The sequence below is a fragment of the Pyrgilauda ruficollis genome, unplaced genomic scaffold (genome assembly GCF_017590135.1).
Source record: "Pyrgilauda ruficollis isolate IOZ18807 unplaced genomic scaffold, ASM1759013v1 scaffold30, whole genome shotgun sequence".
Lineage (NCBI taxonomy): Eukaryota > Metazoa > Chordata > Aves > Passeriformes > Passeridae > Pyrgilauda > Pyrgilauda ruficollis.
The window spans coordinates 3,242,585-3,270,004 of record NW_024524378.1 but is presented as its reverse complement, the minus strand read 5'-3'; the positions used below and the strand labels follow the sequence as shown (position 1 = coordinate 3,270,004).

The window sequence follows — 27,420 nt, the reverse complement described above, 5'->3', positions numbered from 1 at the left end:
GCAGAACCAAGGCCTTCCATGGAAGACAGAAGTAACCTTGGGAAGTGATTTCCACAGCCCACATACATGCTAGAGGATGCCCTTTGCCAGCATCCACCCTAGGTCTCTTTGGGTCAACACATCACTAACTTCTTTCATAAAAGGTGGTTTGGGAGCAAATGTGAGCCCAGCTTCACTCCTGGCATCATGGGATCATGGGGAAGGGAAAGATCTGCAAGTGGGAGCTCACATATATATCAGCTACCACTGCACAGATCTAAGCTTTGGCAGCAAGGTCCCCTTACACAGCAGTTTCATGTGCAGGGCAATGACATTGTCAAATCCTAGGCCCATAGATTTCAGCATAAAGCATTCCTAAATATAATACTTTATAAAACTTGTGCCACATCCCAAAACAAGGTAAACTCTTTTAGTGGTTTCATACAGATAAAATAAAACGGTACTCTCCTTATCTCGGTCTCTTTAAATCATATTCCTGAGATGGCACATATTCAAGTTTCATCCTGGCTAACAAAAGAAGCTGCCTACAGTGCTCAAATGACCCTGATAACACTTTCCTGAAACAAAGCCCCTGAGCTACAGCACACATTGTACCTGTTTTTGTTCTTCTCCTAAGCCGTCCCACATTGAAGCTACAATTTTAGAGACTTCACCAAAAGTAGCATTGGGGTTTTGGCCCTTGATGGCTGCTTGAGTGTCTCGAAAGAATAATGCATAGGCAGACACGGGCTTCTGTGGCTCATTTGGGTCCTTCTTCTTCTTCTTTTTGGGAGTTTTGGGTTTCTTTCCTATATCTGAAGCAGGTCTCTTCTCGCCACCGTTGACCTGTAACATAAAATTAGGAAAGTACTATTAAAAAAAGCCAGTTTAATTCACTCGGACCACTGGTACAGCCTCTATGGTGCAAAAACATTGGATTTTGCATGCAGAAATGGAATTTTTGTTGTTATGTTTGACAATCCAAATGTTGACACTATCTGCATAAGTTGCATGTATAAAATTCACTGTAAGTATTTTGGATAATGCTATTTTTTCCCTTAAACACTTTATATTTCTCTTTCATATAATTGCAATAATGTCTGTCTGGACATCTTTTGACCTTTTCTAAGTTTCATTGCTAGTGGCTATAACAAGAAAATAATGAGAAAATTCAAATGAAATTAGTTTCTCTATAGCCTGAGTATCAGTTCAACAACATGAACCATCTGCAGACAGCAGGAACACTCTCATTTCTACATTTGCTTATTCTTGTCCTTCCCCAGAATGACCCCAGACTACTGTTCAAATCAATTTCTTCTGCAGCTGGTGGTATATCTTCCAGGGACTTTGAAGAAAATCTGGTTGTGAACCAAGCAATTCAAGTTACAGACATTCCCCTAACACATTTTCTAAATAAAGTCTGAAGAAACAAACTTTTACCAGTATAGACAGTTTAGAGACCTTTACAGGATCAGTTTTGACCTATCTGGATTTGGCTGAGTAGTTTTTCTATCTGCTCACGTAAAAGCAAATGGTTTGAGGAAAGAAGTGAAAGAGGAATGGTGTATGGAGGAAAGCTCATGTGCCTTATTTATTCAGCACCTGAAAAAAACCCTGCACATGAGCATTTGTGCAAATGCCAAAGCACCCTATTTTCCTAGTGAAGCTGGTGAAGGGTCTGGAGCTCAAGCCTTTTGAGGAGCAGCTGAGGAAACAGGTTGTTTAGCCTGGAGAAAGGAAGGCTCAGGAGAGACCTTATCACTCTCTATAGCTGCTTGAAAGAAGGTTGTAGCAAGGTGAGTGTTGGTCTCTTGACCCAAGTTACAAGCCATAGAATGAGAAGATATGGCCTCAAGTTGCCCCTGGGGAATTTTATTAGGAAAAAATTCTTCACCAAAAACATTGTCAAGCATTGGAATGGCTGCCCAGAGAAGTGGTGGAGTCACTTTCCCTGAAGGCATTTAAAAGATGTGTAGATGTGGGCTCCTGGGCACATGGTTTCGTGGTGAGCTTGGAAGTGGGAGGTTAACAATTCGACTTCATGATCTTAAAGGTCTTTTCCAGCCTAAATTATTCTAGGATTCTATGACTTACAAGCACATAAAGGGACAATAACCTGATTCTTCAACACATTGGAACTCCATGGCAAAGTAGCTTTTCTTGATATGATCACTTAATTTACTGTAACTGTAGAAATGGTGTGTGATCTCCCAAGTGGGTTCAAAGACTTTTTTCTTTTGTTGGCATGACCAAAGCACTGCGCATCATAAGCATTTTTAAGAGAAGAGAAGATCAAGAGCATAAATGGTATGCTCTAGGCTAAGGATCTACTAGGCATGACTTCTTTCACTTCCTTCTATTATTATTTTTTAATAATGCGTATCAAGTGGCACAGGAGGATACAGGTGTTCAAATCATTGGAACTGCATGAGGAAAGTGGCTGGAAATTCTCATTTTGAGAAAAATAACTTTTAAATTTTCCTATATGCCTTGATATATGGTGTCCAATAGAACCCAAGTGACTACAGTAAACAATCTGAATCTCTGTGGATTACTAAAAAGAGCAACAAAGTGATGAACACAACTTGAAAATGAAGTTGCTTGTTTTTTGAGCATTATGTTACAATAGCTGCAACTTTAATACAAAGTTAATAGACATGCAGCCTATTGTCAGCATTTGGAAAATATGGAAAAGCAAAATTGTCCTACCTTTTATTAAATCATCCAGATTTTTGTCTCTTGTTATTTTTTAATTCTACAGGATACACAAAACTAGCAGTTAAAGTATAGCTAATTAGAGCTCTAATTTGAGAACATTTGTCTAAACTTTTCAGAAGACCAGTGCAACTGGAATTTCATGAGCAAGAAGACTTTGAAATAATTAGTTCTATAGCTAAAATTTTACCCATGTGATTCACTAACATTTTTCTCCTTTCAGTTTGTTTTTGAACCAATGTGATTAAAAAGTTCTGTGTATGTTAGGATACCACATTACTTCAACCACCCTTAAACTAGGTGATATACTAGAGAAACTTGTGTAAGTGCCTTCTGGTAAGCTGTTCTGTGAACAGCTCTAAAAACTTACTCTCCAACCTTAATGATCAAGAGACTTCAAAAACCCACTGTTAAAAACAGAGTACTCACAGGGGAAATTCTGTTTGTCTTATATGAAAATAACAAAATAAAAAGAATACCAGAATTCCAGTACTAATAACCTTGCAAATGGCTGAGATGATGGTCTACCTTATGCTCCCATCAGTCTATCAGCTTCATAGACTCCACTTCTAACCACCAAAGCAGAGACAGATGGAAAATAAAATAAAAACCATATATATTCTGCTAGGCATAGACTTGTGCCTCAAAGTCCCTGGAGGTGTAGTTAGCTCATGGTAATCCACCTCCTGTCATGGCTTATTGCTTAATTATGGTGATGTATTTAACTTATTTATCATAAGAAAGCAATAATATTTCACTTTAAAAAAGTGTACATTAACCATGTTGCACACCTAATAGATCACAAGAATATCTAGTGTAGGATTTAAAACTATCAAGTAAGGCACATCGTTGATATCTAAATGTCCCTTGAGAACCTGGAAAATGTCTATAAGCATATTTAAAATAAACTGCTATAGTACCAAAGCCTTTAATGGAGCTAGGAGAGCTGTTTTATGCACACTATCTTGCAGTAATCGCTGTAGTTTAAAATAGATTTTAATCAAGCACCATCTGCATAATAGGCTGAACAGACAACACAGAATTCCACTTATAACTCCTATCATATAAAGTAAATATTGCAAAACCTCTGCCACATAAGGAGAATATGCTGCAACAGTTCTTTAGTAATTCTATTTCTGTTATTTAATTCTTGCTACTTGCAATCCTCTTGCTATCTTTCCTCTAAAATACATTATTTGAATTTCTCTCATAAGTGATATGCAAATTAACATGGAAGAAGACCCTGTTATCCATCTATGAAGAAATACTTATTTACAAACCAGTAATGCTTCCAGCAGCTCACAATTATGCTTGGCAATAACAAAGTACAAGTTTAACGATTCAACAGTGTGAATTATGGCAGGAATTACATAAATATAATATTCCAATGTTGAGGTGGTCAGAATAAGGCATGTGCTAAGTGGCTACTTTGATTAGAGTGTTTTTGTAGTTACAGCTACTAATTTTTAAGTTCTCCCTTTTTTTCTGCTTCTAACGATAGCCCCACATACAAGACTTGTAAGTATTAAGGAGCCTTAGTGATGTGCACCCTTTGCAGAGAAAATACCCTTAGTCTGAGGCTACATTTCACAGTTCCATGGTCTTAGCAGCTCCCTGAATGTATATCCAATATCCAACCTTACAGCTATGCTACAGTTGTCACTGATCTCATGGTCAAGCAACCTCAGCTGTCCTGCTTTTAGAGCCATAGCATGAAAAGAAACTGAGCCCTCTATAATGCAGCTCCTTTCCCTTTCAAGGGAATATAGGACAGTTGAAGTCTGAACAGCCTATACGAAATAGTCTTTATGAGAATGAATATTGCCAAATAACATTTAGCAGCTGCTGGCATTAGTTCTGTGTATGTTGGATAAGGCTCCCAACAATTTGAATATTTATCATGTAATGAACATCCATGAAGCTCTGTACATGAACAATTACATCAGTTTGTAAAGCTTAATACTGGAATTTGGAATATATATATTGAATTGAAATGGTCATTTCCTTCATTCACGGAAATCAGTGGTTCATAGGGCAACAATTATACTTTTAGTCCAAATGTGTACACAAAGTATGTATTTTTTACATCTTCCATCATGCTCTTTCTATAAATTCATACAAATATTAACAGGATATTGAGATCTCTGTATTTTTTTTTCTAGATAGAAGTAGGTATAGTTTTTAGGGACCTCACTACCAAATATGCTACAAAAATACCAGTAGCTTCTCTTTCACACATTTCAATTGGTATAAACTAGAGAGAGGTCATCTGATACTGAGGTGATTTTCCATTTGGGAATGTACTTTGTCTTTTTGATCAATGTGGGTACGCAGTCAAACATCTTGTTCCACTGGCTAAATAGAGAGAATGTCACTATTTCTATTAATGACAAGATGAGTTCAAGGGGAGTTGTTTTTACGCAGTGCTCATGGCAGAAACCTCTCTGACTGCACAAAGTGAACTCCAACAGCGACCCCATGACTGCAGCATGTGCATTTCTACCAAAGGACTGGATAATGAGCTCTGGCCCTGATCTATTAAATAATACCACACATCTGCATGATAGTTTATAAATCAAAGAGAAAAATCCAAATTTCGCAAAGTTACATTCAATTAAAAGTCAGATGTTCTCACAAGAGACAGAACAGTCGGTCTATCTGTTCTGGTCCCCATCCAGTGCCTTCTTTCACTTGGAAGAGGATTTCTGGAGTGAGAACTTTCACAGGCCCCTCCAAAGCAACTCTGATAAAATGTAATACTGTTGTATCTGGGGAGAAAGATCTCCACAGCAAACTGGTTATTCTGAGTATTCTTATCCACTCACTGGCAGCTTCCAGGAAGAGCAACGCGACAAAAAGATACACAGTGGAGAGCTTTAAATCTTGAAGTACAAAAAGACACTTAACTCCTCAGGCTAATTATTCAGCCCCTCTTGTATTTTACAGAAGGAACTACAGAACCATTGCATGGGATCAGGTGTGCCAGCCCATGGCCTGTCTCTGTTGGTGGCCAGCCTCAGGTGTTTTCACGAAGCTCTAAGAAATCCTACAGAAGACATGTATAGCATTATCTGCTCCCTATCAAGCTTGCTGTTTAAACCATACTCGATGGAGAAGACTTTAAGCCTCTGTCAATATTAACCAAATGTAATATTCTTTTAAACTTTTCTTTTAGCAGTGAAATTATAAATATAATTTTAAGGCAATGTATCTACTTTAGCACACTGGATTTAATTTTGTGTCATGCATTGTGCCATTTGTCATCTTTTTCTACTTAGACTAAGCATGAGAATTTTAAAGAGAGCAACATCCTTATTAAAAGTTGAATGCTACATAAACTGGTTTTCATAAAGAAAATACCAATTTTACTTAGTCTGCAGTGCTTTGTATTTCTCTATTAAAAACAGTAGCTTCAGATAACTACTACTTGCTTTAAACCACAGCCCTACACTTTTGTTAGCACAAAGTGCTACAGTGAAAAGGTATGTGAAAAATACAGATTAAATAACTGAAATACTTGATAGAAGTAGAAAGGAAATCCAAACTATTTGAATGGATATTTTCTTCAGAAGTTTAGAGCATCTTGCACACTCCCAGAAATGTAAAAATATTAGCAATGCAAGAGGAGTAGCAAATAAATTATTCTGAAAAAGTAAAGGCTGCCTGGAATTATTTTTACATAGCTGTAGTCTAAAGTCTCCCTCAGTAAGGAAGTGCTCATTTAAAATGTATGAATTATTCAGTAATTTTTAAAACCTAAAGTTTTTGAAATAAGAGGAATGTCCTGAAATAAAACTTTTGAATCAGAATTTATTAAAAATGTAGTAAAACATATGTCTCCAATTACATGATTATTTTATAGCTCGAGGCATGAAAAACAATATAATTTTAAAACAAATCAGACTCACATTTCTTGACTGGATTATACCTCCTCAGTGACTCACAATATGTTTTCTTCTCATTCCCTGCAAGTCTGCAACTTTTCCCCACCAGACATGTCTGTGGTACACACTGCACTGCATGTGGCACAAACTGCACTGCAGGAGTGCTCTAACAGGACTGCCTTTTTCTAGTGACCACAAAACAGAGCTAAGGAGGTCCCCACTTTCAACATACTATATTCCTGGTTTAAGGGATGACTTGGTACAAAGTCCCAATCTTCCCATGTCTCAGCTTTTCTGTCTGCAAAATTAAGATAATAGACTTGTGTATTTCTTGGAGGTTTTCAGGATTTTGGGAGATTTGGGAGATTTTTGTATGCAAAACCTGCTATATAGATTGACATTTATCCTTTAAAGAAATTTATTATGTAAATTTCTCTTATCACTTCATTCCTGCACTGACATGAAAACGAAGCTTAAACATGTCATGATGAAGTGTCAGCACCTCTCAAAAGTATGAACGCATACAGGGTCTTCCAGATTTTCAAGGTAAGGTTTTTAAAGTTCATAGGATCTTTCTGTTCTGGTTGCTATGATGTTCTGTTTACTCATCCTGTGACCAAGTAGCAAAGACTAGCATATTGCACAGACTGTTCATACTTTTTATAGCAGTAACTTGATCTTTAACTGGGAACAAACATCCCTGCTATGCAAGGGAGAAAACTCAACCCTTATATTAAAGTCCTAAAGGAATGACTATCCTTTCAGTGTTCAACAGTATTCCAGTTTGCTCCCACAAAGAGGAATGATGCAATTTACTCAAGCTCCCTGAAGAATTGTCTGGATATTGTAAGTTCTGTATTCATAACCCTTTATTCACTTCAGTGAACCACCAATCATGTATAAAGTATCACCTTAATAACTGTGGCTATATCATTCATTTAGCAGGTCCTAAAAATATCCACCATTTACATAGTAATCCTAGCATCTAAGCCTACCTTAGAGCTATCTTCTCCTTCATCTTCATGGACTGAACTGGATGGTGAAGGAGTTGCAGATTTGCTTCCAGGTGGAGAGGGCGAGTTGTGAGGAACACTGTTTCCACCCATATTCAAACCAAGCTGTGCACTGAGCTGGGACTGGTTAATAGTAGTCAGCTGCCCGTGCTGCATCATTCCTGGCTGCCTAATATCTGCAGGTTGAACCCTTGGCCTCATGGTTGCCATCTGAGGATGGGAACTATACTGGGCTCCTTCTGTATTCCGTAAATCTTGCATCTACAAGAGGAAAAAAACTGTATTAAGCATATCACTAATAAAGTGTTCTGTTCCTTTAGACCTCGATTGGCCTGATTGGCTATGTAAGGCTTAAAGGAAATGGTAAGTACTTAAATAAACATGTAAATACTGAAAATAAACATATAAGGATATGATTGACATTTACAAAACACTGACTGTTATAAAGAATTCAGGCTCTAGCCTCAGCCCTTGGAAATAGCAAAATAAAAGCAATGAAAGCTCAGTTTTTTTCATGGGGGAACAAAAGGGCACTGCTTGCTGTAACTATGTGTAGAGTATTTCTGAAATGCTAACAAACAGGGACAGCTTTGCACTCTGAAGTTCAGACCTAGACCAGAACAATAACGTCCTCAAAATTCAAGGTAACTTCCAGATCCTGCTTTTTAAACTTAGGATTTTGGTGGTTTTGAGTTGAGATTTGGGACCTGCAGGGAATTTTCAGAGTCTGAATATCTAGTATTAGGTCCAAATCTATTTTACCTGGTGCTGCCCAATGAGAAACTGGACTTTTCAGGATTCAGACCATTGACAAGAAGGATACATTGATAGACTGATTAAATGATTTCTGAGTCGATTTACTGCTAAGACATATATGAATGGAAAGCTCAGAAATCGCAGGATTGACAAATGAATCCATTGTGCTATGTGGGTCACTGCTTCTTAGCATTAACGAGACATACTATTTGAATGCAAGCAACAGATTCAGCCTCTGCAAGGATAAGAATTAAAAGCACTGGAGGATGAAGCTCCTTTCTTGTCCAGAGGTCAAATGCACCATACACACAGACCTCAGCAGATTGCCTGTAACCTCTTTTCAGTATACTTATACAGAAACACGACAAATAGCAAAGAGTATCAGAGAGAAGCTCAGATTTAAACTAAGATGTTCTGTGGGTGATTTAAAATGGAAGTATCAATTCAGAGCTGAAATGAAATAGATATGGTTGTCTTTCTGTGCATCAGACAAACATGTGTGTATGTATAAAGTAGAATCTGACAGAAGCTACCATTGTGTAAGTTCCATTATGATAAGGACATGTGTTAGTGGTTCAATATATTAACATAGTCACATTTATTCTATTGACAGTCTTTGTTAGACATGTCATCTGAATTGTCTAAAGACCACTCAGATTTTATTTTTTTAAAAATCTTTTTATAGCTCATGACTTCTATAACCTATCTCTTGCTCATATACACACTCCCACATATCACGGCAATCTGTAAGATACCTTTCAACCAGTAACACATAGGAAAATGTAAAGATAAACCCAGAACTGCATCTTTTCTCTTATTATTGACAGTATAAAAATGTATCAATTTTTGGGAGTTATTTTATGAGCTTGGGGATTGATTTTCATAGAGGTGATTGGTAGGTAGGCAGTAAATCAAGCTAATAATACCATTAGTTATGGCATACTTACCAGTTTACATGTACTTGTGTCTCTGAAAGAGAATTGGCTTCTGACAATGTGACATCACAATTATACCTGTATTTATGTTATTTTAGAAATTAATAGATTTAGATAAAAAAGAGTTATCGATACAAACTTGTTTTCAAAGTTCATTTAATGACTAAAGCACCGGAGGAGATGAGCACAGAGAGCACAGTGGATGAAATCAATTGAAGGCTGAAATCTGAATCCTGGTAGACATTTATATTTTTAAATTACTACTGATTTCTTGGTCCCTTCCCTCCAGTATCAGCCAAGCATATTAGCCTTGAAAGTTATTATCATTATCTCTGCCTCCAGCAGACAATCTGTATCAAGACAGTTGTGCCCATGAAGCTGTAACTGCTGCTCAGACATTTTCCTCTGGATCCAGCTGTTGAGCTGGGCAGCAGCTGAGGAAAGAGGAGCAGCATTGGGGGGTCTCCAGGTCCTCTTGGCCAGCATGGGGCAAACAGTAATGGGATGGGAACTCACACAGTCCCTCATATGCTGGGCACAGGGAGGCAAAACCCTCCCCAAAGCCCTCCCTTCACCCTGTCTGCCACACTCAGTGAGGGTGTGTGCCCTCCCCAGGCACCCTTCACCCTGCAGGGGCTGAGCCCTCGGGTGTTCATGGGGCAGCATCTCATGGTGCAGAATAAACCCTTCCAGGAAAGGCTGGAAAGGCTTGACTGCTTTTTAGGAAGGGTAGGCATCCTAATAATTTTATGAATTCTAGAAATGCAACAATCACTATATGAAATTCCTATCTATCTCTAAAAGCAGAGCAAGGGCTACCATTTTAATTACTTTCCCTCAAATAAAATGTGATACAATTGTTTTAACTGATGCACAGGAAGTTCTACCTGAGTATGTGGAAGAACTTTATTGTGAGAGTGAGTGGGTGACTGTGCACTGGAACAGATTGCCCAGAGAGGTTGTGGAGTCTCCCTCACTGGAGATACTCAAGAACCATCTGGACGCAATCCTGTGCCATGTACTCTGGGATGACCCTGCCTTAGCAGGAAGCCTGGACCAGATGACCCACTGTGGTCCCTTCCAACCTGACACATTCTGTGATTCTCTGATTCTGCTGTTATTCAAAAAGGTCTCTCCTTTAAGAGCTTCAAATATCAGATAGATAATACAGAACATTCTGTATTTGTCTTCTTTAAACAACATATATTTTTAAACAGTCTGCGATACAATTTTAGCTCCAGTACTGAACATGGGCTGTGTTTTCAGATAATATAACAACTGAACAGTACTGAATGTATCCTCATACAAAATACATGTGTATATATATTTGCAAGAGAACCCTTCACCAGGGAAATTCTGAGGACTGTAAATGAAGTGGTGGAGTAAAAACCCAGTATTTTTCTTTTCACATGAATTCAGCTTCCCTCCTGAATTTTTAAATCAGATGAATACCAGGCTACCTTCAGAAAACCAGATGTAAACAGCAAATAAGCTTGTTTAACAGTACATTTTCTCTTTCAGATGCTAAGCCAGAAACCCCCACCTAAGGGACCTGCCTGCAGAGAACAAGCCAGTCTAAGTCCATCTCACAGAGCTGTGGCACTCAGGATCCACAGACGAGATTCACATCTGCTGCTGAGGCTTCTGGCTCACCTCTTTACCATGCACTGCAGAGCCTGCTTTCTCCCATCCTGTCTCTACCTGGTGAAAAAGTGGGATTGTCTAAGAAAATGGAAACTGCTCATTCCTTCAGTAAGAATGGGCAACTAATCACATAAATGTAAAAAGTTGTGAGATCACACCGTGGAAAACATGAACTTTCATGTTCCTAAAGGATCAACTAAACCAAGAACTGTCCCATCTCCTCTGTAGGTTCAAGAACACACTCAGCCATGAAAACTACACACTTGGGTCACTGCTGTGGCATAATGGTGTGTCCCTGTCACAGATGCTGTGACAACCTCATCTCTGCAGAATAGTAACACTAATCAGACACACACTCTGTAAAAATGTATGACCAATTTCTTCTAAACTACTTCAAAATCTGAAACCTCACATTCCTTGCTCCTCCAGATGGAGTTTTACAAAGCCCACTGCTGTGTGGCTGTGCTGGAGCCATATTCAGTATGCAGAGGCAATACTGTGAACACACTCCTGCCGAATGCAAAGCTGAACCGAAATCCTGTCGGATGGCAGAATGCCAAATAGAAGAACAAAGTTAGAGAGTTTTGAGTGTTACAGAGGATAAGGACAGTCTTAAACTGATGTCTTCAATGGTCTCTGTGATGAGGTAATGATAATATCTGACACTTTATTATCATTCTCCATCTGTCAGTTCCAGGATGTTTCACAACTTGAGTTCTATTCAGCTTTAGAACATGCCTGGTTTTATTTTGGTTTTACTAATGGGGAAGCTATGATACATTTCTTTTCATGATTTTTTAACATTTTTATTTTCTGTTTGCATTTTGCTTATAAGCAGAAACAGAGCATTTAGCCAATTAATTGTTAGATTGCAAGTTAAAAGACAGTAAAAGTCCCTAAATCCAAGGTGTGTACCAAAGCCCCTTATTGACACAGGGGTAGTGCAAAACCAGAACAGGGCTGTCTGGTTGAAGATGAGCCCCTAATGCCCTGCTCAAAGCTCCTGAGGCACTAAGAATAAGGCTAAAGAGCTTTAAATATCAGACTATTGTTCATCCCATCAGCTTATAGTAAAAACAAAGCAAAGCATACAGTGCAGAATACAGTGATATCATTCCCTGTAATGAAACATCTCATGGCAGGACAATGTGAGTACAGTATCCTAATCACAGAATCACAGAAAATAGTGCTAGAAGGGACCTCAAAAGGTTATTTAGTCCAACATTATCTCACAGCAGGTTTAGCTATACCTAAATCATTTCTGACATATGTTTGTCTAACCTCTTCATAACTTCCCTAGGCAATTCTTGTGCTTAACTATCCTTACAGTGGAAAGGGCTTTTTTCCATAATGTCTCACCTAAATCTCCTGTGTTGTAATTTAAACCTACTAGTTTTTGCTTTGCTCCCAGTGGACATGAGGAATGTTTTTCTCCTTCTTTACAGAAAAGTTGTACACAGTAGAAGGCTATTATGAATTTCCTTTCAGTTTTTTCTTCTTTAGACTAAACAACTAAACTTGAAGACTGAAAGACTTTGTTCGTATGCTGTGTTTTCTACACCTCTTATCATTCTTTCTGCTATCCTCTGGACTATATCCAATAACCTTCATATTTCTTGAAAGACTGTGCTCTGAAGTCCACAAAATACAGATATTTTCATCTGACACAGCATTCAGATAGAATCCTTCATCTCTCACAGAAGGCAGCACATAGCAATAAAAAACTCCAAAATGAATTATCAGCCTTTTTGACACAATCTGGTTAACACATGCAAGATGCAGAAAGAGTCAAATTGCAGGACTCTTAACTAATGTCCCAGAATGTAGCTTTAGGAAGCAAATAATTTTCTTCTGAGAAGCATCAGACAGGCAGTTTCAAAGTGAATGTGCTGTTAGCAAAATAATTCACGTTATTTTTCTAGTATAATTAATAACCATGAGGCAACATCTCTCTGAAAAGCTGCAGAAGTCCCAAATGTCCCTCCCTATTTAGATTCATTTATAATAAATGTTATCACTAAATGAAAGAAGAAAGACAGGTTGCCTTAACAGATCAAAGTGAATACAACAGGTCTATGTACATGCAAGAAACACTAGGGATAATTCACTAGAGATGAAAACATTAAAACATAAGGAGAAATACACAGGGCTTACTCACTGAAGCAAGTAAAGTTCACATATCTCACTACTCTGAGAAAATTCATATCAAAGAATGACAGACATTATTACTGTTACCATCACCAGTTTTTGAAATGATTTTTGCATAGTCTTCTACAAGTTGAATGCTCTTGTGAATATTTTTGATGGACACTGCAGAAGGGGCTGACAGTCCTTTGCTTCTTGTCTGAGTGGTCAAGGCAAGTTAGAGAGTAACAATTTTTCGGACTATATGAAGCTATGGTTCAATCAATTAATTAAAAAAAAAATAGGAGAAAACCCCAGGGGATCTTACGTGCTATCTATGAAGATACCCACAGTGTCCTTCTTTCTTCACTGGCATGACACACCTGAGTCATCAGGTGACTTGGACATTCTTTGGTAGGCAGAGGAGGTCTCTGTTAATAGTAGTATTCTCATTTATATTCCCAGGAAACTTGTGCCACTACCTGTGCTGTATTAAATCTGAATGTTTCTCTGTTCCTAAATAACACTACATTAAATGAAGTATTAGCCCTGGTTGTGCCCCCTGAAAAGCTATGAAATTTGCTTAGAAATGTTACTGCTTTTATTTCAGGCATTTTAATTATCTTCTACCATAAGCCAGTGCACATCTGCAAGATGTTTTCCAGTGACACAGAGATACTCATTAAAAAAGAGAGGAAAAAAGTAATTTCTACATAATCACTTGATTCTGTAAGTGAAGGCTTCAAAAGAGAAGAAAAGGTTAAAGTTGTCATCCAAGTTAGTGAGAACAGGCATACTGAGAAGGGATTGTGTTTGGAAAATGATACAATTTAGGATCAAGACAATTGATAAATCAAATAAGCCTAATTTTTTTTTTATTTTTAAATTTTTTTTAGTTGCTACAAAGTGCAAGCAATAGTCATCATACAAAAGACGAACAGGCTCCCCAGGCAAGTGGTCACAGCGCCAAGCCTGATAGAGTTCAAAAAGTGTTTGGACAATGCTCTCAGGCACATGGTGTGACTCTTGGAGATGTTTCGTGCAGAACAAGGACTTGGATGATCCTTGTGGGTCCCTTTCAACACAGGATATTCTATAGTTCTGTACTACCATACATTCCAAGTTAAAAGAGTGTCTAAAACCACAGAAATGTCTATTTTAGACACCTTTCGTTCAGTTCATACAGGTGATCAAGCAGTGGTACCTCGTGGCTGTTCAATGCACATTAAAGGTCAGGATCCTAGAATAATGGCAAGGGAATCAAAAGCAAATCATGCAGTTTTATCAGTTGTTTTCCACTGTGGCAATGCTCTTTCTTGAGAGACCTTAAAACTTGAGATAACTTGAACTTCTGTATTTATACACCAGAGAAAAACAAAAAAGTGACCCAAATATTTGGAGGTCTGAAATCTGACAGGAAGTTTGAGTTTTCTGATTAGAGTGACTAAAACTGGTACTTGGTATGTATGTCCTGTCACGAACATAGAGTGATCAAGCCCAAAGATTCACAATTTATCAGGTCTTTGTTTCCATTAAGTCAAAGGAGAAGTCATGTTTACAACCAAGTCTTGTTTGAGCACACCTATAAGTGAACAAGTGCTAAAGAAAGATTTTTTATGAGAGTCAAGGTTACTGTGAAATGACCACAGAGAACCATTCAAAACACATTAAAAGGAATAACTCAAAGCACCTCCTAAAAGAGGGAGGGGAGGTGTGTTTTCATAATCTCATTTTTATAATTCTCTTCTGTATCAGTTAACTGTATAATGAAAGACTAAGTTTTAAAGTAAGTGGGTATTTGGGGAATATTCTAGTGCTATACACAGGAGTATTTTATATACTACACCCACTGCATTTTTAGAATAAATTGAAAGGATCATTCAAAATTTCTGTTGATTAGGAAAACAGTCTTAAAATTAAACAGCAGAAACCTCACATGTAAAGAGAACCCTAAACAAAAAACAATAAAACCCCCCACTCCCATTAAATCTACTACACTAATATTTTCAAAATCATTCTGTTAAAAATTAAACCACTTCAGGTTGTTTTATATAGTACTGGATCTGTAAGTGATCTTAAGCCCCTTTAAAGCTATTATATACTCAAAATTTGACTGCAAAATTTTATAGTATGATCACATAATGACAAAAATGCAGTCATATACAGTTTCTATATTTCTTGGTACACAGTTAATTTGGTGACTATTAACATTCTTTTCTACTTTATGTTTTAATATCCTTTGAGCCACGCAGGGCCAAGGTCTCAAAACTAATCATAAAAAACTACCGACTGCTATTCACTCTAATATAATAACCCTTTATTTAAAACAACTTCCAATAAATTTCATTATAAGAAGTTATTAAAAGGGTTAAAAACCTATTAAATGTCAAAGAATTTGCCTGACTCAAACTTCTAATAAAGAAACAGAATAGGCTTTCTTTCTGAATTATTTAAATCTTTACTGACTGTGCACTGAACCATGAAATTAGAAAAGTGTTATTAGAAGTGTTCTCTGGTTTTTATAAAAGTTGTAGCATAGAATATATCAAACCACAGTCTTTAACTAGACTAGTTAAAGAAATAGGTTTTTAATCCTGAGTACATGGTTTTCACTGATATAAAGGGTCATAATTAAAAGTCTGGCCTGGAAGCTGAAGATAATAAAATTATTATTACAGGAGCATCCATGTTCATTTGGTATATTGTGGACGCATGTTTCCATTTTAATTTGGACAAATATCTTCAATTTTGTTTGATCTTGCAAAGTCCACTAATTTGGACCCTCTCAGCAAACAATTAAGCTTTTAATAGTGACTCATTTTAAAGAAGTGACTCATTTTAAAGAATTAGTGGTGAATAATTTGTGTTATCTTTTCCTCTTTTTTAAAGTGCCTAATGCTTAACAGCAGGTATAGGTTGACAGCAGACAAATGGAATCTAGGAGGTACAAGGCAAATATTCTACCACACAACTCCTGATAACAGTATTATCACTAATGCGGTTTTGTTTGTTTGGTTGGTTTTTTGGTGTTTTTTTTTTTTTTTTTCAAATGGCAAAAGAACAATTTTTCTGTTTCAGCAGTTATTTGCATAAGGAAAACAATCGTGCATTTCACATTTATTTCAGTGATGCTAAAGAACTCCTGAGCAAGCAGTATATTCACAGATTCACTCAAACACACCTGAATCAATAGCCTTTCATCAAAAGAAATGAAGTCAGAAAGATGCCTGAGAGACACAATATTGTCTCCCCTTCTTTTATACAATAAAAATAGAGGCATCCAGGGGACATGAAATTATTAATTCTAGGAATACAAACTAGATCTTTGGAAATAATGTTAACAGTGTGCTTGGTGTAGGGCAGGAGAGAAAAGGGGATGCAGGCAGCTACTGTTGCCTTTGCAATGCTTTGCTCCTGTGACTGACCAACAACAACAGAGTCACCAGTGTGAGGCTGCTGTAACCTTCATTGGCTTCTGCTGTATTGTGTCCCATTCTATTCTGTTCTGTTCTGTTCTGTTCTGGGTTTTTTTTTTCTATGGTGTTCAGCACAGCAGTGACAAACTCTTGCTGCAATGAGTTGGGCAGCGTGACTATTACCTGTCACACGTTGTTTGCTGTATCTGCTTTAACACAAAAAGGTACCCTGACCACACCACCCAACCCTCCCTACCACCAAGTAAAGGAATTTGTATTGGGTACATCTCAGGTAATGTATAGCAATGTATAGTGATGTTCATGTGGGAAGAGTCAAAAAATTCCTTCTGATTAGAAAGTCACACTGAACTAGCTGTGACAGCTGAAAGGTTGGTACAATACTGGGGTGTCTTGTGCCTCTTATCTCTACAGGAAAACCCTAAATGATCTAAACTGATCTCTCATCTCAGTCACAAGAAATGCCAATTCCTTCCCAAAGGTGCAGCATATCAACTAGAACAAAAATTTTTAAAATACTGTTGATGAGATTTAATCTTGCTATTTAAGTTTGCTACTTCTCTGAAACAGGGAGGAGTGGCTGTCTTTTCAGTGTCATCCACCTGTTTAGGCACTGAACAGAAATATAGGGAGAAGGAACCTCAAAGGAACCTCAATTTTGAAATTTCATTTTCAAAAAATGAAAATTTCTGTCACACAGAAGGCAGACAAAAGACTAAAACCAGAGTCTTCTGTGTGCTCTAGTCCTCTTGCTACTCCCATCATTAAGTTTATGAGAATTCCTGCCATTCTGCACAAACATTTCATGGATCTTGTTTCCACTCCAATGGGATATGAAGCTAGATTTTTGAACCCAAAGTCACATGGGCAGATCTAGTATGCCATTTTCTATATTCTTCCTCTTGGGCACTGTGATGGGGAGCATCTTGAAATTATTTCCTGGAGCCATAGGGTCCTGTCTGGGGTTGTGACTTACAAAAGGCATTGTGACTGCAACAGAACCTCCTACACCATTAATCATTAAGCAAAGTCTGAACGTGAGTAACTTTAGGCATGGCTGGTTAAAGGAAGAGTCAGGTCAGTGCCCTGGAGGACCGTTGATAAATTCCACCTCTGTCTAAGCAAACCGTTCTGCCAGCCATTTCAGCCCTGGGTAGGATCTGTGGTGCTGTGCTTGCTCTTGCATTCCCACATGCAGCAGTTGCATGAAACCAGAGGAACCTTCCTGTAACTCCCTGCCACCCTGGTACTAAGATGCACAGAATTATGAGTGCACATTATTCATCATTCACCTGAAATCCACAGTCATCCAGGTTTTGTTTGTGCATTTAGTGAGTTTCTGGACTAAGTTAATTTTCCTTGAGAAAGATATTTTTCTGGCTGATACCAATGGCTCTGAAAAACCACACCATATCCCACAAGAATCTACTTTTCATTGAGTACAAAATCTTTAAAAAAAGTAATTTAGACTAATAAAAATGAGCTGAATGGTTTAAATTACATTAGTGAAAGAATCTTTTAACAAATATTTCTGCTGCTACATTGCAGCCCTGTAAATTCTCAGCATGAGTGATAGAACTAATGGAAGTTGAAACAAAAGGACTGCAAAATGTTTAACTCAGAAAAGATTGCTTTTCATACATATGATCTTGTTATCAAGTGATAAACTTACTGATATTTGTAATTGTATTGTTATAATTTCCTCTGCAATATAAACTTAATGCCATTGTCAAATATTGTGGGTTTTGCAAATGTTAAGCACATGTGTTACTGCTGGGCAAGACACTTTTTCTAAGCTATGAAAAATATGCTTGGCTCTCAGGGAAAAAGCAATTCAATGATATGCTAATAAGTCCATCATTCTTCTGTATTGTATTATTTACAATTTTGTCTCTAAAACCTATTTAACATCTCCAGTATAATTATCCATCTGCATCTTGCCAAGTCCAATATTATAATTCTGAAACAGGAAAAATCTCAATTATTTTATTTTCAACTACGTAGAAGATGAACAGATATCCAGCAGTCTCAAAAGCTGAAAATTATTAAATTTATTTTGCTTAATGTCCATTATATTGGCATGTGACTGAAGATAATCCAGGGAACCATATTTTTAATTAAGAATATATCTTTATTTTGCTGGTTTGATATTTCTAAATGTGGATATCTTACTTAATAAAGCCTGATCATCTTACCAAAACAACTTTAGAGAAAACAGCAAAACCCATAACTTCTTGAAAATAAATACTTTGGGCAATCACGACTTCTTATTTCTTTTTTAAACTCATTATTCAGTCTATTCTTTTTGATTATGAAGCTCTTATTGTCCCATTGTTCTTTAGAATAAAGCAGCAACCTTGGTTCGGCTGAGAAGACTCCCTTTTTTTCATTCATCTCACAAATTTGTACTTTCAACTGGTTGCTGAGCAGCCACCAACACCTGGGAAACCAATATTTGATGATTATATATACAGTGATTTAACTCCATCCCTGAATGCCAAGGAAGCATAGTGGAGTGTTTTGTAAGAATGTATTGTGATATAATACTTGTTCTGCATATCCTAACACAGATAATAGAAAAAAAAATCAAAGAAAATCACCTGTTTTGTATGAAACCCACTACAATACAAAAAGTTTTTATAGAGAAAATAGGGAGGAATCAATTGCTGTCTGCAAGGGAGAAAATAGTGAATAAAGAAATTTACAGAACAGAAGCTCAGGAGCCCATTAAAAAAAAAAAGCCATCCCGAAATACAAGAACTTTCAAGCCATGGAAATGACGACTTCATGGTGAAGAAAGTGATGGATACAATGATAACATGACAGATTACCTAGATCCTACAAAGTTGGTCTTTAGAAAGAATTCCTCAAGCTAGAGAAGACTGTAACCACTGTGTGTTCAGAGTGGTGTTGTCCACAGAGATGACAACATTTCAAAGAAATGGCCCTGGAGTTTTCTCAGCATAGCCTCACAAGCTCATCAAAGCGTTGAAATGTTTTAGTCTGGATTAATAATTGTGTCATTTTATAGAAAATCTGAAGATCTCTAGGATGCATTTCATTTTTCCTTTTCTTCTTGGATGATGGTCTATAGTCCTATTATAATTCCAACTTCTCTTTGGACCATCTAACCTACAGTTATCTGGAATGAAACATGATAATAGTTGATAACATTCATACAGCACAAAACAGAGATTCTTACATTTCCCAGGCTTGTGAGCACACCAAGCTTGCTATGAAATCCCCAAATTCTTCTGCTGCCCATAAATCAGATTTGTTAACAGAGGCCTTGGTTCTAATTTTCAAAGTGTTAACAGGTCCAATCCAGAATAGTGTAATTGGATAAAATGAACCCAAATATGAGATGGGATCTACGTGCCAAACTTTTATGCTACCAGAGGGTAACCCTGGAAGCCTCTCTGACCAGGCAAGTACTCACATGCCATGGAAGAGAATAGTTAGCAATTTGAAAGCTTAGAATTCACATAATCTTAAAATGACATGACAGAGGAACATCCCAAGTAACACAAAGGCATATCTGCAGTCTTTTGTCTTGTTCTCATGCCACTGGGTGCCTTCATACTAGCTGAGCTATTCACACCATTCAACCAGTGGTGTTAGTACAGCTCTTTTAAGTTTTATTAGTAACCTAGAATAGGGTCATCCTCTGCTAGTAATCATGTTTTGTAACTACCTTATCTTCTCACGGTTTTCTCAGCAAAGTAATGATTTTAGTCACTTCATGAAGAAATTTTAAAGCGTAATTGCCGTCTGTGCAAAACTGCATCCATGACTGTTCACATAATTGCTGCAATTATGAATGCAATTCGGGTAAATATGCAAGCAGACTACTAGCTAAGTCTCTAACTGGTAATTTATGTGTGCCTTTACCCAATTTTCATGGGCAATTTTCATAATTACCTTCCCAGGTTTAGTACACAGATCTCGGGACTAATGAATACTAATAACTAATAACTAACGAAGGAATGATGAAGGATGCATGAGCAACTAGTGGAATACATTAGAAGCATATGGAAAAAAAAAAAAACAAATGGAAGAAATTCAACTTCAGCATATACATTTGCCTTTTTGTACATTTTATTTTGAAAGAGGAGAATATGAGTAATGCAACTAGAGAGGTCAAGTTCCTTCAATTATCCTTTCTTCTCCTATTTTCAATATGCAACATACCCTTTCTGGTAGTCAAGAAGCCAAATGATTTTCAGACAGACAAGCTACATATGTACTGTAATTTACAGTAAGTGAAATTGTCATTTTAAGTGTCTAACTCTTCATCTGAGAAAAGCAGACGTGCTCCCTACGAATGTAAGGCCAAAACAGGGTCCCAGTGGTGTTTACAGATAAAGCAGTTGAATGAGTTTACAAGTGTCCTCCTTCTCTGAAGAATAAAGGAAATATACTGCATTCGACTGAGAGGCATTTCAACAAATTATATATCTGTTGCTACACTTAAAACCATATTAATAATGAAAATCTTGGCTTGTTTGTTTTGCTTTTTAGGAAGATAAGCAAATAAAAGAAGATCATACCTAGATGCTTCTGTTAGCCTTGATCATTAACTATAAAAGAGTTATGTAGGTAATGCATTGGCATTACGTTTACATTCTAAGATTTTAAGGAGAGCTGTACCAAAGTAAATATAAAACATGCATGTTAGAGAAAAGTATGGACCCTAAAGTGCCTTCTGTAACACTGTAAAAACTGCATCCCATTATGGAAACCTTAAAATCAAGTCCATGCATTTAATTACTCCTAATCTTTCATAAAGCAAATTTTTAAGAATTTTCATTCCTATGTCTACAATATTTAGGAAAAAATCTTGAAAGCTTTAAAAAATATATTTAAATGTAGAGAATGTAGAGATTTATTTTGAAAATTCTGAACTGCTTTTACACAGTGCACATGAACGTTTTATGGTTGGAATTTATGGCTCCTGAAGAGATCACTTTTATTTTCAAAGTTGAGAAAACAACATCTGCCACAAGAAGTGTGGGTTTTTAGGACAGATTGTTCAGATATGGTCATATGTAGAATACTTGCTCCCCTTGATAACTCCAATTAATCTTTGTAGCTTATTAAATTTTACTCCTGCCAGCATTGTAGAGCCAACAAAAGCATAGGATAGTAAGTGGGGCTCTATTTTGCTAAGAAATGATAAACTGAATTCTTAAATAATTTCTCTGCCACCTAAATCAATCCCATTGCAGCACAAAAAAGAGATAAAGGCTGACATATATACAGGAAAACAAACAAACAAACAGTCAAATCCCTGTTCATAAACAAATAATACCTCTGTCTCTTCAAAGTATTGCTAAAATAACTTAGTTTTTAAAGAACTGAAAAATTATAAACATTGCTTTATATCATACTGCATCAGTGGTATTATATTATTCTGAAAAATAACTACACTTTGCAGTGTTTAACATAACAGATGCTAAATCTTATGTTTGAATGAAAAATATTTTGCATGTAAGTAACTGCCACTGCTAGTTAGGAAGTACAACAAAAAGAAAAAAAACCCCAACATTATGAAAAGAAACAAAGAAGTAGTGTCTTCATCTTTCTACACTGAGACCTAACATCCTCTGTATCTGTTGCAGTCTGGAGTCTGGCAAGCTGTCCTTGCATCCAAAATGCTTTCCTTAATTTTAGAAAAAGATAGCAGATTTGTGACCGATTAATCTTGATATGTTTGCAAACAATGTTGGTAGACTGAACACACTAGAAGTACTTTTGAATGATATCAACGTGATGCTCAGATTTTTCAGCTTGAAATTAATTTTGTAATTTCAGGACTAGCAAAAATAAACATGCTAAAAGGTGTTAAAATTCATCGGATAATTTTCATTTCCCCAGCTGAATTATAGGTGAGTAGTTGTGCCCACATACAAGCCATGCTTTTCAGCTTTATCTCATTTTCTAATTATTTTGCTTTAATGCTTTTTTCCCTTACACCTCATTCCATGCTATTTACTAACATTGATATTATGGCAGCATTCTAATACTGAAATTTTAAAATATGTAGGTTAAAATTCTGAATCATCAGAGCATCCCTTTATTGCAGAGTTATATGCAATTTCTACACTTCTCAGTGGTTGTCACTTGTGATAATCTTTAATTCTGACTGGACCACTGTAGCTGGCAACTACTGTGAAAATCTTTACTGACTTAAAAGAAAATGTTCAGTTTTACTGTCAACTATTTAACAAGACACATCTTTCTGTTACTGCCTCTAGCAAATCCAGATGCTGTAATTAATATTGTAGAAAGTACAACAGGAAATTCTTTCCTTCTCCTGGAAGGAACATACAGAATTTGCAAAAAAAAGATGAAATCAGGTAGCCCCGCATCTGAGAATGGTTCTTTAGAGTAGTCTGTAATGGTTTTTATCATGGACACTCTGATTCAGGGACAGAAAAAAAACAGTATTTTTTTCTTTCTTTTGACACTGATGGGATATAAACCAGGGTTATAGTTTCTTATATATTTAGAAATACCAGCCTTAATGAGTTATTTGCACACTATCTTGTGGACATCTTGTTTTCCTAAACATATTGGTGAAATGCAAAGCACTCTCCCACACAGAGAAAGAAATGAATTTTTTTAAAGAAGCAGAACAAGTACTGTAAATCTACATTCTCTGAATTCAGTTCTTGTAAAAATAAAGTTACAGTGTTTTCTCATGGGAGAAATAAATATGTTTCAGCACTTAATGCAATTAAATTAGGGAGATCATCAATATAAAAGAGTATTTTAAAAAAGTTATGTATAGAATAATATATACTGATAGCAAGATGAGAGATGATTTAACTACATCCCATTCTAAATGTAAGGGGAAAATGTTTAATGAAATGTTTAACAATTAAATTAAACCTTGACTTTAACAAAGAATTCAGAAAGTATGATATAGGTGTACATTTTAAAGAGAGAATTTTGTACAGTTAAGCTCCCACTCAAACTAGGAATAACAGTAAAATACAGTAGGTGGAATTAGAACACAGCTTTCAATTTCTGTGATAACTCCTGGAAACTATTTAATTTATGTAGCAGATGTTCACTGAAATGAGTGCCATGCTACTTAGTCTTCTAAAAACTGCTGAATGAAGCAGCTATTCCTAATTGCTATCCCACTGTTACCTAATTTGTTCCTCCCAAACTGCAGTGTGTAGGCTGACCTGAACAATCTATCCATGTGTCCTGCTCAGAGGTGTGGATACATGACACATGGCTTTGGGATATTTTCCAATGTAGCTCTGAGATGGCAGGTCGGGCTAGTTAACTTGTGAGCGTTTGCAAAGCTTGATCTCATCTGACATGCTTAAGAAGCATGAACTCACTGAACTGCATATGAATCAAGGAGCTAAGCTACGCTTTGGCTCCCAAGGTCTCAAAAAGTCAGGATCAGAAATGTATGAACTGCTATGTTACAACATATCAGGATGATCCCCCAACATAACTCACATTTAAATGTACACACGGATTTCACTGTTGTATATAGTTTTGCTTAGCTTTAATAATAGTCTAAAATATTCTGAAAAATGAACCCTTGTGTTTTGAACTCCAAGCTGCTGCCACTGGTGCCCATCTCCAGAATTCTGTTTAAAAGCAGGACTATTCTCACCATCTTTTATAAAGATGAATTTTTTTTTTATTTTTTTTTTTTTTCCCCCCAAAGCTGATGTTCCTGCCTCTTTGGAAGACTGTGTTTCACATACATGTCACACATCACAGCACACATGAGATTCTAGAAGTGAAACTATCATCTGATTACCACTGAGCTTTGCAGTGAAAGTGAGCAGCTACAGGTCATGGTGCACATGAATGGTGGAAGAGCAAGATTCTTCCCATATTTCCAGAGGTACCATGTCTGCCTCTGGCACTGTCATGCCTGAAGCAAGGAGGGAGGTGATCACTCCTGGGGGTGCAATATATACCTCCCTTGAGATGTCTAAAGAATCCTTTACACTGGATTACTGGACCTCAGGGGATGTGGTAGCACACATGCTGGAGGTTATTCTTGCCTCTTTTCTTCCTGTCACTTTGTGAATCCATAGTGTTATAATTTAGCATTCAATGTGCAGTTTCAAACAAATTCCTTTCAGATGGATACATTCACAAAACTGAAAATGAAACCAAACCCAGTAACAAAACCCAGGTTTCTACCTCAGTGTACAAATTCTCACCAGTATGGTCTTGCCTATCCATTTCTTAATCAAAAGCTATATAAGAAAAAGAGATGAATTTGAACAACACCTAAGTTGATAACATTTCCCTAGCTTTTAACTTGTCAACAAATGTACTTTGGCAATAAAAAATTATAATTTTTGCTTCCAGAGCAGGAGATACTGAGCAAAATAATAATTTTAAGACAATGTAATGTGTATGAAGACCACATGTTGTCTACTGAATTTTGAAATTTAATTTCTTTATCTAGATCATTACACAAGAGGTTAGATATAATTTTCCACTTATTCATACAAAATAACATCTTCAAAGACATTTACAAAATCTATTAATGCTTTCAGTTTGCAATGAACATTTGGAAATGGTAATTATAGAACTGTGATAACTAACTTAAAGTTCAAGAAGACATGATTGGCACAATAAATAATTGGTTAGCTCCTACTTAATCTACATTAATGTAAACAATAAATCTTCTCTTAAATAAAGATTGTGTGAATCTTCATTTATCTTTTATGACAAGAGAGCAAAGGTTGTAGCTTAATGAATGGAAAGAAGCAACAAGGTCAGATTTAAAAGCCTCAAAGGTCAAATTTCTGACATCTCTGAACACTGAAAAAAACCTCTAACATGGTAATTACTATTTTGGGCAAGCCACTGAGGTCTATTTTGTATTTTAAAAAGAAAGGCAAAAAGCACTATACTTCAGAAACTTGAGAACCAGCACTTGGTACAAACAGTCTGTAACATTTAACTTCCCTGTATTACAGACTCCTTCCATGACAGGAATAAAATACAGGCTACAGCAATGAGAATCCCATTTGGGACATCACATGTCTATTAAGTAGCCAGTGCATATCCACACCTGGAAAGTGTTTAGGGACAAAAAGCAACAAGCAGTCTCTCCTAGAACTGTGACATTACCTAACTTTGAATATAAAGTATTTCCAGGGATTCCTATTCCTGAACCATCCCAGCTATGGTGAAATTACAAGCAGTTCTGAATCTGTGCAGACAAGGGGAACATAGGCACCGATAAAAGGACCAGAAAACCACATAATTTTATTTTACATATGCATTGATTTTTGCCCAAATGGAAGACCTCTGTCATCTAACAGGGTTATCCATAGATTCAAAGAGTTGATCAGGGTCATTAATAACAATAGTAAACTGATCATCATTCCAATAGGACTTGACAATGGCTTTTTTCCACAGTGGATACTAATGTATTGATGCCTCTGAAGTTCATTACAGCAGTAATAAATCATTAGCCTCCAGAAAATGATTTATAAGTTGGTTAAAATGCATTAGAATGGACTGTCAAGCTACTCCACTGAGATGATGAGGTTGGTACTGGAGATTTTTTTCAGGTTCTTTAACAAAAATGGTGATGACTCAAAGTAATCATATCACAAAGACAAAAATAAAACAAATCACTGTAATGATTTACTTTAATAGCATGTTTCAATCTTCATAACAGGGTGAGTGAATTTTACTTTGAACTGCTGGATACATTCCTTTTATTCACTGCTGGCAGCAAACTCTTAACCTACAAAGCTCCAGTACTTACCCCAATGATTATATTTGTGTTTGCTTTAACCAAAAGAAAGGTACTGTGTGTGTAACTATGGTTACTCTGCATGGGTGCCTGTGTAATAACAGTTTATTATAATGTATAAGTAGCTTGTCAGGCATGCAGCTCTAAGCCATAAGATTAGCAATGATAATATCACAGGAAGTATATGGGCCACAACTTGATAATCACAATGTTTATGTTATGCAAATCTTTTACTATATCACATACACTACTTCTAGTTTCTTCTTAAGTAGCTTAACTACAGCTCAGACCTATCAATATGCAACTCCATTTTTTTTTACATTCACACATGCTTTTAATTAATATGTATTGAACACTCAACAAGTTATTCAGCAAACTCCACATTAAGTCCAACACTCAGTCTCACAGGTTCCTCTGCAACATTACTGCAGCCATGCTAAAGGCTCCCTGTGTTAAACAGGGTCCGTGACCAGTTCCCTCCTTGGCTACCACCCACTGTCTCATTCATAGGGGCTGTGCAGACCTGGCACCTCGTGCCCTTTCTCATTGCTGCCTGCTGTGAGCATTACACGGCCACACAGCGTGGGAGGTGTGGGAAGACCCACTACCACACAGGATCAGGCAGGATCACAATCCCATCATTTGGAGAGGCAAAGGCATTGCTCTCTTTCCCTCTGGGACCATGCCCAGGATGACAAAGATGGGCTGGAGAGACAGCATGGGTTGGGATGACAGGTGGTCATCCTTTAACCCAGCTGCTGGTGAGTAAAGACAGCACTTGGACAGACACAAATGCCACCATGGCTCTGAGTTTCCATGAAAACCTATTTCCATTTAATTTTCTTCTTCTTGCACTGTATTGTGCCTAAGTGTCAGAAATAAGCCCCAAGTGATTTGTCTTTACCCTTGTGAACAGTCCTTGCTTGAGCAAGGGGCTCTTACACAAGGAGCCCTTCCAGGATAAATACATTAAAGGCTTGTCCGTAATGCCAAGAATCAAATAAAATAACGTCTTCTGGAAATACATGATAAGAATTATTACCAACCCTACAGAAGACAACACAATAACATGTTATCCTCTCTCTGCAATTCAATTATAAGGGTGCATTGCATAAGGGCCATGAAACATTTAGGACCAGATATTCAAAAGGCCAAGTCTGTATGTTTACAAGCTCA

General features: G+C 36.8%; 1 protein-coding gene across 1 annotated transcript in view; it reads right to left on the bottom strand.

Annotated features, from left to right (window-relative positions):
• Nucleotides 1–27,420, bottom strand: part of TOX (thymocyte selection associated high mobility group box) — a 217,914-nt gene that overhangs the window by 36,307 nt on the left and 154,187 nt on the right. Inside the window, exons 4-5 of the mRNA XM_041473687.1 lie at nt 7,574–7,852; nt 595–825 (exon numbers count right to left, since the gene is read on the bottom strand). Of these exons, the coding sequence (XP_041329621.1) occupies nt 595–825; nt 7,574–7,852 (510 nt within the window). The remainder of the gene's footprint in view (nt 1–594; nt 826–7,573; nt 7,853–27,420) is intronic.